Source organism: Oncorhynchus mykiss, chromosome 2 (assembly GCF_057628025.1).
Source record: "Oncorhynchus mykiss isolate SJ-2025 chromosome 2, ASM5762802v1, whole genome shotgun sequence".
Taxonomy (NCBI): Eukaryota; Metazoa; Chordata; class Actinopteri; order Salmoniformes; family Salmonidae; genus Oncorhynchus; species Oncorhynchus mykiss.
Genome location: NC_143023.1, coordinates 50,561,074 through 50,574,774, shown reverse-complemented (window position 1 = coordinate 50,574,774; position 13,701 = coordinate 50,561,074). Strand labels below are relative to the sequence as shown.

The 13,701-nt window shown below is 37.8% G+C and overlaps 1 protein-coding gene across 1 annotated transcript in view; it reads left to right on the top strand.

Annotated features, from left to right (window-relative positions):
- The window catches only part of LOC110491068 (La ribonucleoprotein 1, translational regulator), an 83,352-nt gene extending 71,210 nt beyond the window's left edge, over positions 1 to 12,142 (top strand). Inside the window, 7 exon segments of the mRNA XM_036950051.2 lie at positions 211 to 317; positions 753 to 910; positions 1,317 to 1,461; positions 2,957 to 3,066; positions 3,300 to 3,427; positions 11,816 to 11,928; positions 11,930 to 12,142. Of these exon segments, the coding sequence (XP_036805946.2) occupies positions 211 to 317; positions 753 to 910; positions 1,317 to 1,461; positions 2,957 to 3,066; positions 3,300 to 3,427; positions 11,816 to 11,928; positions 11,930 to 12,092 (924 nt within the window). The 3' untranslated portion in view covers positions 12,093 to 12,142.
- Positions 12,143 to 13,701: the final 1,559 nt, after the last annotated feature.

Below are 13,701 nucleotides of genomic sequence, written 5' to 3'. Positions count from 1 at the left end.
AGATCTACCAGGGTTCAGTTGTCTATTGGTTATTGATTCTGACATCTGTGAGGCGGCACACTGCTCCTCTATTTATACATTTCATTTGTGAAGTGTCTTTCATTTACATCTGAAACCTCCGACTAGGGGTGGATTTGGGTCTGGGCATCTTGACTGCTGTGGGTACTGTTTGGTTAACTGTCCTCTCTCTAAACCCCCCCCTGTCTTTAGACCCCCAGGAAAAGGAAGACCAGGCACAGCTCCAACCCCCCCATGGAGTGCCACGTTGGCTGGGTGATGGACTCGCGGGAGCACCGATCTCGCACCGCCTCCGTCAGGTGAGTCAAGTCCCCTCATCTCCTGTTGCTAACGTTTGCACTTGTTCATATTACTACAGAAGTATTTTTGTTAGGTCTTCTTTAGAACATTTCAATGCTATAAGAATGGTTGAGGTCGTACAGAATTGTTTATCATTTACACATTGGTACGTGTACTTATACCAGCGTTTCCCAAACTCGGTCCTGGAGACCCCAAGGGGTGCATGTTTTCTTCTTGCCCCCGCCCCCCCCCAGCACTACACAGCTGACTCAAACAATCAGATCCCAATGATGAGTTGGTTATTTGAATCTGCTGGGGCAAAAAACAAAATGTGCACACCTTGGGGTCCCTAAGACAGAGTTTGGAATTGTTTACTGATACTCATTTCATACAGGTTTAATTTGTCGGTGGTGTTTGTATGTACTTTTAATCACTCCTCTTCCCTCTCTCTCCAGCTCCAACGCCAGCCCCTCAGAGGGTACACCTGCATTGGGGGGAATTGGCTGCACTCCCCAGTCGCTCCCCAATTTCCAGCACCCCTCCCACGAGCTGCTCAAGGAGAACGGCTTCACACAACACGTTTATCACAAGTACCGTCGACGCTGCCTAAACGGTACCCATAGCTACCCATATTCTTTCCCCAAACAAAGATCACACGCAGACACGATCACCCATTCACACGCAGACACGATCACCCATTCACACGCAGGCACGATCACCCATTCACACGCAGGCACGATCACCCATTCACACGCAGGCACGATCACCCATTCACACGCAGGCACGATCACTCATTCGGAGACTAGAAAGTAACGACACATTATACTTGTGTGTAAATAGCTAGGGACACTGCGCATAGAAACAATAGCTGTTGCTTGCTTTGTCACACAGGTTGCATCCCAAATGGTCAAATGGCCTACATAGTGCACTACTTTTGAAATTATAGGGAATAGGGTGGCATTTGGGACACAGCTCCAGTGTCTGACTGATCTTTCACCCCTCCACCCCACTAATCACAGAACGCAAGCGGTTGGGCATCGGCCAATCCCAGGAGATGAACACGCTGTTCCGTTTCTGGTCGTTTTTCCTGAGGGATCACTTCAACAGGAAGATGTATGAGGAGTTCAGACAGCTGGTGGTGGAGGACGGCAAGGAGGGATACAGGTAATGCTTCATTTCATTCTTTGCTTAATACTTACCAATCTACCAATTATACACAGAACTTTGATTGTAAAGAGCCTAAAATTGCATGTTGGGCAAGGAGAGCGCAATGTGTGAAGGCTCTTGACCCATAAAATTATTTGGGCCTAAAATTGTGTTTGGGAAGGGGAGGCAACAGGGGCAGACACTTGTTCAAGCCCTGCTCTAACACACCTGACTCAATCAAGCACAGGGCATTTTCTGCCAATTATATCCTTGGGTGGTCCGCCTAAGCGTTTTTTTGGGGCCGTCTAAGTCTTAACAGTGTACACAATTATTTTTCAGAAAGAAAAAAAGTATATAAAGATATAAAGTATGTAGAAAAGATAATGGACCTACTGAACTACAATATGAAGGCAACATGTAAAGCGTTGGTCCCATGTTTCATGAGCTGAAATAAACAGATCCCAGAGCGTTGAGATTGCCTGCAATGACAACAAACTCAGTCCGATGATGCTGTGTCATAACGCACCAGACCATGACGGACCCTCACCCTCCAAATCGATCCCGCTCCAGAGTACAGTCCTCCTTTGACGATAAATGCGATTCCGACCATCACCTCCGGTGAGACAAAACTGTGACTAATCAGTGAAGAGCACTTTTTTCCAGTCCTGTCTGGTCCAGCGACTGTGGGTTTGTGCCCATAGGCAACATTGTTGCCGGTGATGTCTGGTGAGGACCTGCCTTAAAACAGGCTTACAAGCCCTCAGTCCAGCCTCTCTCAGCCTATTGCGGACAGTCTGAGCACTGATGGGGGGATTGTGTGTTCCTGGTGAAACTCGGGCAGTTGTTGCCATCCTGTACCTGTCCCACAGGTGTGATGTTTGGATGTACCGATCCTGTGCAGGTGTTGTTTCACGTGGTATACCACTGCGAAGACAATCAGCTGTCCGTCCTCTCTCCCTGTAGTGCTGTCTTAGGCGTCTCACAGTACGGACATTGCAATTTATTGACCTGGCCACATCTGCAGTCCTCATGCCTCCTTGCAGCATGCCTAAGGCACGTTCACGCAGATGAGCCGGGACTCTGGGCATCTTTCTTTTGGTGTTTCTCAGTCAGTAGAATGGCCTCTTTAGTGTCCTATGTTTTCATAACTGTGACCTTAATTGCCTACCGTCTGTAAGCTGTTAGTGTCTTAACAACCGTTCCACAGGTGCATATTCATTAATTGTTTATGGTTCATTGAACAACCATGGGAAACGGCATTCAAACCCTTTACAATGAAGATCTGTGAAGTTATTTGGATTTTTACAAAATGTCTTTGAAAGACAGGGTCCTGAAAATTGATGTTTCTTGATTTGCATAGTTTATCATCTTTAAGAACTAACAATCACCCAAATAAAAGCTAGACAGGGTGGGTGAATAGAAAATTCCAGTACCACTACTAGTGTTAGTAAATTGGTGTTTGTTTAGTCGATCACCACACACAGCTGATTAATACCTGTTGTCTGTATTTCAGGTACGGTTTGGAGTGCCTGTTCAGGTACTACAGCTACGGACTGGAAAGGAAATTCAGGCCAAACATTTTCAAGGACTTCCAGGAGGAGACCATGAAAGATTACGAAGCTGGTGAGATGCATCACCTAGGGAACCTCAACACATTCACACAGCGTAATAACTCTCAATTTGGTTACTACTGTTCCTCCACAATGACTACATTCTGTGTACCAGATGGAACCATATTCCCCATATAGTGCACTACTTTTGACCAGAGCCTTATATAGGGAATAGGGTGCCATTTGGGACCTTGACTTAGACTTCTCCCTAACACCTGCCTTTATCTGTGTCCCCATCTCCCACAGGCCAGCTGTATGGACTTGAGAAGTTTTGGGCATTTCTTAAATACTCCAAAAACAAGAACATGGGGATCGACCCCAAGTTGCAGGAGTGCTTGAGCAAGTTTAAGCGTCTCGAGGATTTCAGAATCGATGTAAGTAGGGAAACCTGTCAAAGAAAGTGAAATGTTCTCTTCTACTTTTTACTACTAGGGACACCTGTCAAAGAAGGTTAAATGTACTCTTCTACTTTTTACTACTAGGGAAACCTGTCAGTTACATTTTGTCTTCTACTTTTTACTACTAGAGAAACCTGTCAGTTACATTTTGTCTTCTACTTTTTACTACTAGAGAAACCTGTCAGTTACATTTTGTCTTCTACTTTTTACTACTAGTGAAACCTGTCAGTTACATTTTGTCTTCTACTTTTTACTACTAGTGAAACCTGTCAGTTACATTTTGTTTTCTACTTTTTACTACTAGAGAAACCTGTCAGTTACATTTTGTCTTCTACTTTTTACTACTAGAGAAACCTGTCAGTTACATTTTGTCTTCTACTTTTTACTACTAGTGAAACCTGTCAGTTACATTTTGTCTTCTACTCTTTATTACTAGTGAAACCTGTCAGTTACATTTTGTCTTTTACTCTTTATTACTAGTGAAACCTGTCAGTTACATTTAGTTTTCTACGTTTTACTACTAGTGAAACCTGTCAGTTACATTTTGTTTTCTACTTTTTACTACTAGAGAAACCTGTCAGTTACATTTTGTCTTCTACTTTTTACTACTAGAGAAACCTGTCAGTTACATTTTGTCTTCTACTTTTTACTACTAGTGAAACCTGTCAGTTACATTTTGTCTTCTACTTTTTACTACTAGAGAAACCTGTCAGTTACATTTTGTCTTCTACTTTTTACTACTAGTGAAACCTGTCAGTTACATTTTGTCTTCTACTCTTTATTACTAGTGAAACCTGTCAGTTACATTTTGTCTTCTACTCTTTATTACTAGTGAAACCTGTCAGTTACATTTTGTCTTCTACTCTTTATTACTAGTGAAACCTGTCAGTTACATTTTGTCTTCTACTCTTTATTACTAGTGAAACCTGTCAGTTACATTTAGTTTTCTACGTTTTACTACTAGGGAAACCTGTCAGTTACATTTTGTCTTCTACTTTTTACTACTAGTGAAACCTGTCAGTTACATTTTGTCTTCTACTCTTTATTACTAGTGAAACCTGTCAGTTACATTTTGTCTTCTACTTTTTACTACTAGAGAAACCTGTCAGTTACATTTTGTCTTCTACTTTTTACTACTAGTGAAACCTGTCAGTTACATTTTGTCTTCTACTTTTTACTACTAGTGAAACCTGTCAGTTACATTTTGTCTTCTACTTTTTACTACTAGTGAAACCTGTCAGTTACATTTTGTCTTCTACTCTTTATTACTAGTGAAACCTGTCAGTTACATTTTGTCTTCTACTTTTTACTACTAGAGAAACCTGTCAGTTACATTTTGTCTTCTACTTTTTACTACTAGTGAAACCTGTCAGTTACATTTTGTCTTCTACTTTTTACTACTAGTGAAACCTGTCAGTTACATTTTGTTTTCTACTTTTTACTACTAGTGAAACCTGTCAGTTACATTTTGTCTTCTACTCTTTATTACTAGTGAAACCTGTCAGTTACATTTAGTTTTCTACGTTTTACTACTAGGGAAACCTGTCAGTTACATTTTGTCTTCTACTTTTTACTACTAGTGAAACCTGTCAGTTACATTTTGTCTTCTACTCTTTATTACTAGTGAAACCTGTCAGTTACATTTTGTCTTCTACTTTTTACTACTAGAGAAACCTGTCAGTTACATTTTGTCTTCTACTTTTTACTACTAGTGAAACCTGTCAGATACATTTTGTCTTTTACTCTTTATTACTAGTGAAACCTGTCAGTTACATTTTGTTTTCTACTTTTTACTACTAGTGAAACCTGTCAGTTACATTTTCTCTTCTACTTTTTATTACTAGTGAAACCTGTCAGTTACATTTTGTTTTCTACATTTTACTACTAGAGAAACCTGTCAGTTACATTTTGTCTTCTACTCTTTATTACTAGTGAAACCTGTCAGTTACATTTTGTTTTCTACATTTTACTACTAGTGAAACCTGTCAGTTACATTTTGTCTTCTACTCTTTATTACTAGTGAAACCTGTCAGTTACATTTTGTCTTCTACTCTTTATTACTAGTGAAACCTGTCAGTTACATTTTGTTTTCTACTTTTTACTACTAGTGAAACCTGTCTGACAGTTACATTTTGTTTTCTACGTTTTACTACTAGTGAAACCTGTCAGTTACATTTTGTTTTCTACTTTTTACTACTAGTGAAACCTGTCTGACAGTTACATTTTGTTTTCTACGTTTTACTACTAGTGAAACCTGTCAGTTACATTTTGTTTTCTACGTTTTACTACTAGGGAAACCTGTCAGTTACATTTTGTTTTCTACATTTTACTACTAGGGAAACCTGTCAGTTACATTTTGTTTTCTACGTTTTACTACTAGGGAAACCTGTCAGTTACATTTTGTCTTCTACTCTTTACTACTAGTGAAACCTGTCAGTTACATTTTGTTTTCTACTTTTTACTACTAGAGAAACCTGTCAGTTACATTTTGTCTACTACTTTTTATTACTAGTGAAACCTGTCTGACAGTTACATTTTGTTTTCTACGTTTTACTACTAGGGAAACCTGTCTGACAGTTACATTTTGGCTTCTACATTTTACTACTAGGGAAACCTGTCAGTTACATTTTGTCTTCTACTTTTTACTACTAGTGAAACCTGTCAGTTACATTTTGTCTTCTACTTTTTACTACTAGTGAAACCTGTCAGTTACATTTTGTCTTCTACTTTTTACTACTAGGGAAACCTGTCAGTTACATTTTGTCTTCTACTCTTTATTACTAGTGAAACCTGTCAGTTACATTTTGTCTTTTACTCTTTATTACTAGTGAAACCTGTCAGTTACATTTTGTTTTCTACTTTTTACTACTAGTGAAACCTGTCAGTTACATTTTCTCTTCTACTTTTTATTACTAGTGAAACCTGTCAGTTACATTTTGTTTTCTACATTTTACTACTAGAGAAACCTGTCAGTTACATTTTGTCTTCTACTCTTTATTACTAGTGAAACCTGTCAGTTACATTTTGTTTTCTACATTTTACTACTAGTGAAACCTGTCAGTTACATTTTGTCTTCTACTCTTTATTACTAGTGAAACCTGTCAGTTACATTTTGTCTTTTACTCTTTATTACTAGTGAAACCTGTCAGTTACATTTTGTTTTCTACTTTTTACTACTAGTGAAACCTGTCAGTTACATTTTCTCTTCTACTTTTTATTACTAGTGAAACCTGTCAGTTACATTTTGTTTTCTACATTTTACTACTAGGGAAACCTGTCAGTTACATTTTGTTTTCTACGTTTTACTACTAGGGAAACCTGTCAGTTACATTTTGTCTTTTACTCTTTATTACTAGTGAAACCTGTCAGTTACATTTTGTTTTCTACTTTTTACTACTAGTGAAACCTGTCTGACAGTTACATTTTGTTTTCTACGTTTTACTACTAGTGAAACCTGTCTGACAGTTACATTTTGGCTTCTACATTTTACTACTAGTGAAACCTGTCAGTTACATTTTGTTTTCTACATTTTACTACTAGGGAAACCTGTCAGTTACATTTTGTTTTCTACATTTTACTACTAGTGAAACCTGTCAGTTACATTTTGTTTTCTACGTTTTACTACTAGGGAAACCTGTCAGTTACATTTTGTCTTCTACTCTTTATTACTAGGGAAACCTGTCAGTTACATTTTGTCTTCTACTCTTTACTACTAGTGAAACCTGTCAGTTACATTTTGTTTTCTACTTTTTACTACTAGTGAAACCTGTCAGTTACATTTTGTTTTCTACTTTTTACTACTAGTGAAACCTGTCAGTTACATTTTGTCTTCTACTCTTTACTACTAGTGAAACCTGTCAGTTACATTTTGTTTTCTACTTTTTACTACTAGTGAAACCTGTCTGACAGTTACATTTTGTTTTCTACGTTTTACTACTAGGGAAACCTGTCTGACAGTTACATTTTGGCTTCTACATTTTACTACTAGGGAAACCTGTCAGTTACATTTTGTTTTCTACATTTTACTACTAGGGAAACCTGTCAGTTACATTTTGTTTTCTACTTTTTACTACTAGGGAAACCTGTCAGTTACATTTTGTTTTCTACGTTTTACTACTAGGGAAACCTGTCAGTTACATTTTGTCTTCTACTCTTTACTACTAGAGAAACCTGTCAGTTACATTTTGTCTACTACTTTTTGCTACTAGTGAAACCTGTTAAAGAAGGTTAAATGTTCTCTTCTACTTTTTACTACTAGAGAAACCTGTCAGTTACATTTTGTCTTCTACTTTTTACTACTAGTGAAACCTGTCAGTTACATTTTGTCTTCTACTTTTTACTACTAGTGAAACCTGTCAGTTACATTTTGTCTTTTACTCTTTATTACTAGTGAAACCTGTCAGTTACATTTTGTCTTTTACTCTTTACTACTAGGGAAACCTGTCAGTTACATTTTGTTTTCTACTTTTTACTACTAGAGAAACCTGTCAGCTACCTTTTGTCTTCTACGTTTTACTACTAGAGAAACCTGTCAGTTACATTTTGTCTTCTACTCTTTATTACTAGTGAAACCTGTCAGTTACATTTTGTTTTCTACATTTTACTACTAGTGAAACCTGTCAGTTACATTTTCTCTTCTACTTTTTATTACTAGTGAAACCTGTCAGTTACATTTTGTTTTCTACATTTTACTACTAGGGAAACCTGTCAGTTACATTTTGTTTTCTACGTTTTACTACTAGGGAAACCTGTCAGTTACATTTTGTCTTCTACTCTTTATTACTAGTGAAACCTGTCAGTTACATTTTGTTTTCTACTTTTTACTACTAGTGAAACCTGTCTGACAGTTACATTTTGTTTTCTACGTTTTACTACTAGTGAAACCTGTCTGACAGTTACATTTTGGCTTCTACATTTTACTACTAGTGAAACCTGTCAGTTACATTTTGTTTTCTACATTTTACTACTAGGGAAACCTGTCAGTTACATTTTGTTTTCTACATTTTACTACTAGTGAAACCTGTCAGTTACATTTTGTTTTCTACGTTTTACTACTAGGGAAACCTGTCAGTTACATTTTGTCTTCTACTCTTTATTACTAGGGAAACCTGTCAGTTACATTTTGTCTTCTACTCTTTACTACTAGTGAAACCTGTCAGTTACATTTTGTTTTCTACTTTTTACTACTAGTGAAACCTGTCAGTTACATTTTGTTTTCTACTTTTTACTACTAGTGAAACCTGTCAGTTACATTTTGTCTTCTACTCTTTACTACTAGTGAAACCTGTCAGTTACATTTTGTTTTCTACTTTTTACTACTAGTGAAACCTGTCTGACAGTTACATTTTGTTTTCTACGTTTTACTACTAGGGAAACCTGTCTGACAGTTACATTTTGGCTTCTACATTTTACTACTAGGGAAACCTGTCAGTTACATTTTGTTTTCTACATTTTACTACTAGGGAAACCTGTCAGTTACATTTTGTTTTCTACTTTTTACTACTAGGGAAACCTGTCAGTTACATTTTGTTTTCTACGTTTTACTACTAGGGAAACCTGTCAGTTACATTTTGTCTTCTACTCTTTACTACTAGAGAAACCTGTCAGTTACATTTTGTCTACTACTTTTTGCTACTAGTGAAACCTGTTAAAGAAGGTTAAATGTTCTCTTCTACTTTTTACTACTAGAGAAACCTGTCAGTTACATTTTGTCTTCTACTTTTTACTACTAGTGAAACCTGTCAGTTACATTTTGTCTTCTACTTTTTACTACTAGTGAAACCTGTCAGTTACATTTTGTCTTTTACTCTTTATTACTAGTGAAACCTGTCAGTTACATTTTGTCTTTTACTCTTTACTACTAGGGAAACCTGTCAGTTACATTTTGTTTTCTACTTTTTACTACTAGAGAAACCTGTCAGCTACCTTTTGTCTTCTACGTTTTACTACTAGTGAAACCTGTCAGTTACATTTTGTCTTTTACTCTTTATTACTAGTGAAACCTGTCAGTTACATTTTGTTTTCTACTTTTTACTACTAGTGAAACCTGTCAGTTACATTTTGTTTTCTACATTTTACTACTAGGGAAACCTGTCAGTTACATTTTGTCTTCTACTCTTTATTACTAGTGAAACCTGTCAGTTACATTTTGTCTTTTACTCTTTATTACTAGTGAAACCTGTCAGTTACATTTTGTCTTCTACTTTTTACTACTAGTGAAACCTGTCAGTTACATTTTGTTTTCTACTTTTTACTACTAGAGAAACCTGTCAGTTACATTTTGTTTTCTACATTTTACTACTAGAGAAACCTGTCAGTTACATTTTGTTTTCTACGTTTTACTACTAGGGAAACCTGTCAGACGGTTACATTTTGTCTTCTACTTTTTACTACTAGGGAAACCTGTCAGTTACATTTTGTCTTCTACTCTTTACTACTAGAGAAACCTGTCAGTTACATTTTGTCTACTACTTTTTGCTACTAGTGAAACCTGTTAAAGAAGGTTAAATGTTCTCTTCTACTTTTTACTACTAGTAAAACCTGTCAGTTACATTTAGTTTTCTACTTTTTACTACTAGGGAAACCTGTCAGTTACATTTTGTCTTCTACTCTTTACTACTAGTGAAACCTGTCAGTTACATTTTGTCTTCTACTTTTTACTACTAGTGAAACCTGTCAGTTACATTTTGTCTTCTACTTTTTACTACTAGTGAAACCTGTCAGTTACATTTTGTCTTCTACTTTTTACTACTAGTGAAACCTGTCAGTTACATTTTGTCTTCTACTTTTTACTACTAGTGAAACCTGTCAGTTACATTTTGTCTTCTACTCTTTACTACTAGTGAAACCTGTCAGTTACATTTTGTCTTCTACTTTTTACTACTAGTGAAACCTGTCAGTTACATTTTGTCTTCTACTTTTTACTACTAGTGAAACCTGTCAGTTACATTTTGTCTTCTACTTTTTACTACTAGTGAAACCTGTCAGTTACATTTTGTCTTCTACTTTTTACTACTAGTGAAACCTGTCAGTTACATTTTGTCTTCTACTCTTTACTACTAGTGAAACCTGTCAGTTACATTTTGTCTTCTACTCTTTACTACTAGAGAAACCTGTCAGTTACATTTTGTCTTCTACTCTTTACTACTAGAGAAACCTGTCAGTTACATTTTGTCTTCTACTCTTTACTACTAGTGAAACCTGTCAGTTACATTTTGTCTTCTACTCTTTACTACTAGAGAAACCTGTCAGTTACATTTTGTCTTTTACTCTTTACTACTAGGGAAACCTGTCAAAGTACACGTTTAGAGACCTTTACTACAACTTTTTCACTGCTGGCTACGTGAGTGCTATCATGCTTCCTCAAGTTTTTCTAGGGTCGAAGTACTGAGCAAGTGGGTTTGTTAACATTAAAATAATCCCTGTTGCATAGAGATGTTTAGAGTAGGGGTGTTCAACAAAATTGGGACCTTTAACATTTAGACTTTTTTGTTGACAACTAAAATCACAGTGCAGTTATTACAACTACCACTAACAGGTCCCAATCATCATCATAAAAGGGACATGTTAAATTAAACAAATACATAACTCAACGATGCTGCAAAGTTAGTAGGAGGAGATGGGCATCTTTAAAATGATTTGCCACGGATATAAACGCTCCGCACGTCATCCTCATTTTGCTGTGGCAACTGTGGGACCTCATATAGACAGCCTTTCCAAATCATGTCCAATCGATTTGAATTTACCACAGGTGGCCTCCAATCAAGTTGTAGAACCATCTCACGGATTGTGAATGGAAACAGGGATTCACCTGAGCTCAACGCTTTTTTACTTGGAATAAAACATGTTTTCTTTGTTATTATGGGGTACTGTGTGTCGATTGAGGATTTTTATTTAATCCATTTTAGAATAATGCTGCAATGTAACAAAAGGGTCTGAATACTTTCCGAATGCGCTGTATCTACGTCAATTACCTCGTACACTTGCACATAGTCGGAACTGGTACCCCGTGTATAGCCATGGTATTATTATTTTTCTCTCCGTTGTTGGTAAGTAATTATTTCACTGATAGTCTGTTGTTTACGAAGCATGTGACAAATACATTTTGATTTGTATGTCATAGCTGATTTTACCGTAATTCTGTTGCCACACTGCATCTGCACAGTTCATCCAGTAAATGTGTTTCTGTGAAATGTTCTGGGTAAATTGTTCAATTGTGCATAGTTCATTGCTTTGTTAAACTTTGAAATCAAAGGTTTTTGTTTAGCATAGATTTGAAAGTTTGAAAATCTGACAACGTGGAATTGCCCTTTTTAGAATGTCCGTAGAGCCCCAGTCAATCCCACCATTGTCCTTCATTTACAGCCCCCGATGGAGGAGGGAGGTCGCAAGAGACACTCATCCAGCGGAGACTGTCGCCGCCGCCACCCCTCCCAGGGCTCCAGCCGCCCCCACAGCCAAACTGGCTTCGGCCCCGTTCGCCCAGGGCCCCACCAGGGAGGATGCCAAAATCAGCAGCCAGAGCCAGCGCCCCGCAGCCCAGACGGGGCGCTGCCACCAAAGTAACCCCAGACAACCCTCAGCCACTTGGATCAACTCAACGTCATTGAATATTTTCTGCGCCGCAAGAATGAGAGAATGACTTTCTGACGAACAGCTTGTGATTTGAATAAATCAAGGCTCTTCCATTTTGATTTATTTAGTTTTGAAACACCCAGCGTTTTGACTTATTAGAGACGAAACTGAATGACTATTGAAGGAGTGGATGAAGTATATTTTCTCGCGTGGTTACAATGTGGGGAATTGACATGGTTTCTGAGGACGTTTGATGGCAACTGCGAACCTTGTGATTCCTTTCTGTTGATGGACCCTCTTTCCACTTGACACCATCTAGTTGGTGGATTAGAAATGTATGCGTTGAAAAATACATATTTAACTTGTTTTGCGCGAGAGAGAAATAGAGGGAGAAAAAAATTGATGTCAAAACCAAACCAAATGATGAAAAAAAATGACTTGTACCAGTCCCTCAGTATGAACAAGATCATTGAAAGTTGCCTTATTTTTATGTTTTTCCTGCTTTACTTGTGCCCGGCACCGTAATGTCGATTGTACAGCATTGACAATTGCAAATATGCAACATTGGTCAGCACCTACAGTAGTGGCCACTCAGTGACTCCCTGCCTGCCAAACAGTTCTGAATGCAACCTGCTGAATGAACTGTCTTCCAAGTGTCATAAAGCCCACCCCTCAGTGTGTTTGCAAGTTGTGGTTCTTTGTGCTGAAACGCTTTGCTGGGGGGGCAGCCGCTCCTGACATCCCCCCCAAATCTATCCATCCATCAATCACCATTGAGGCTACAGGACTGGAATCACCAATCCGGATTACTTGGGGAAAAAAATAAAAAAACAAAGGTTTATCAGTAGATCTGGTGTTCTGCGATGGTTGCTTTGGGGAGATGTGCGGCGGGTTATGTTCTGCTTCCCAGGGCTAAACAAGGCAGGGTTTCAGTTTGCAGCTTAGCATGGCCTATAACATTGCATCCCACCAGTGCTTCCACACACACACCCCTCGTATGTTTTTTTCCAGAGGCTCTACTCTGTTCATCTGGAGGAGTACAACCAATGGACAGACGGTCTCCCTTCTGACCCCTGAACTCAACCCACCTGTTCTATTCCCATGAACATCTGACTACATACAGTCAGATAAACTATAATAATCTGGTGTGGATAACATCATCTTCATCCGACAGAGGACTGATGATATCAAATAGATGAGTGATTCATTTTTTCTTCACCAATGTGAATTGGACAGAAGATAACTTTCACCTCCAGGCGACTTGTTTTATTGTTTATAGAACAGTTTATATATTCGACTTGCATGTGTACATACTACTTTTTCTTTTTTTAAATGGTCTGAAATGAGGCCTTTTTTTATTTGCTGTGTTTCTAGCTATGCTATGGGTATATGGTCCTCTTTAGTTCAATATCAATTGGCATAAATAACAGAACTGTTCCTTCTGCTGGAGGTTGAGAAGGGATTCATATTCACAGGTGGTTCCGCTGTGTCAAAATTTAAAACAAACATGAAGACATTGGCCATTATATTTTTATTAACTGTCATTGTTGAAAAAGTTGAGTTTTTACGAGAATTAACTTTCTTTTTAACTTTTTCCCCCCCTGTCTTGTGGGTTTAACTCAAGGGAACTGTGAGTCAATTGAGTGTGCTTGTATGATTGATTGAATCACTCAAGA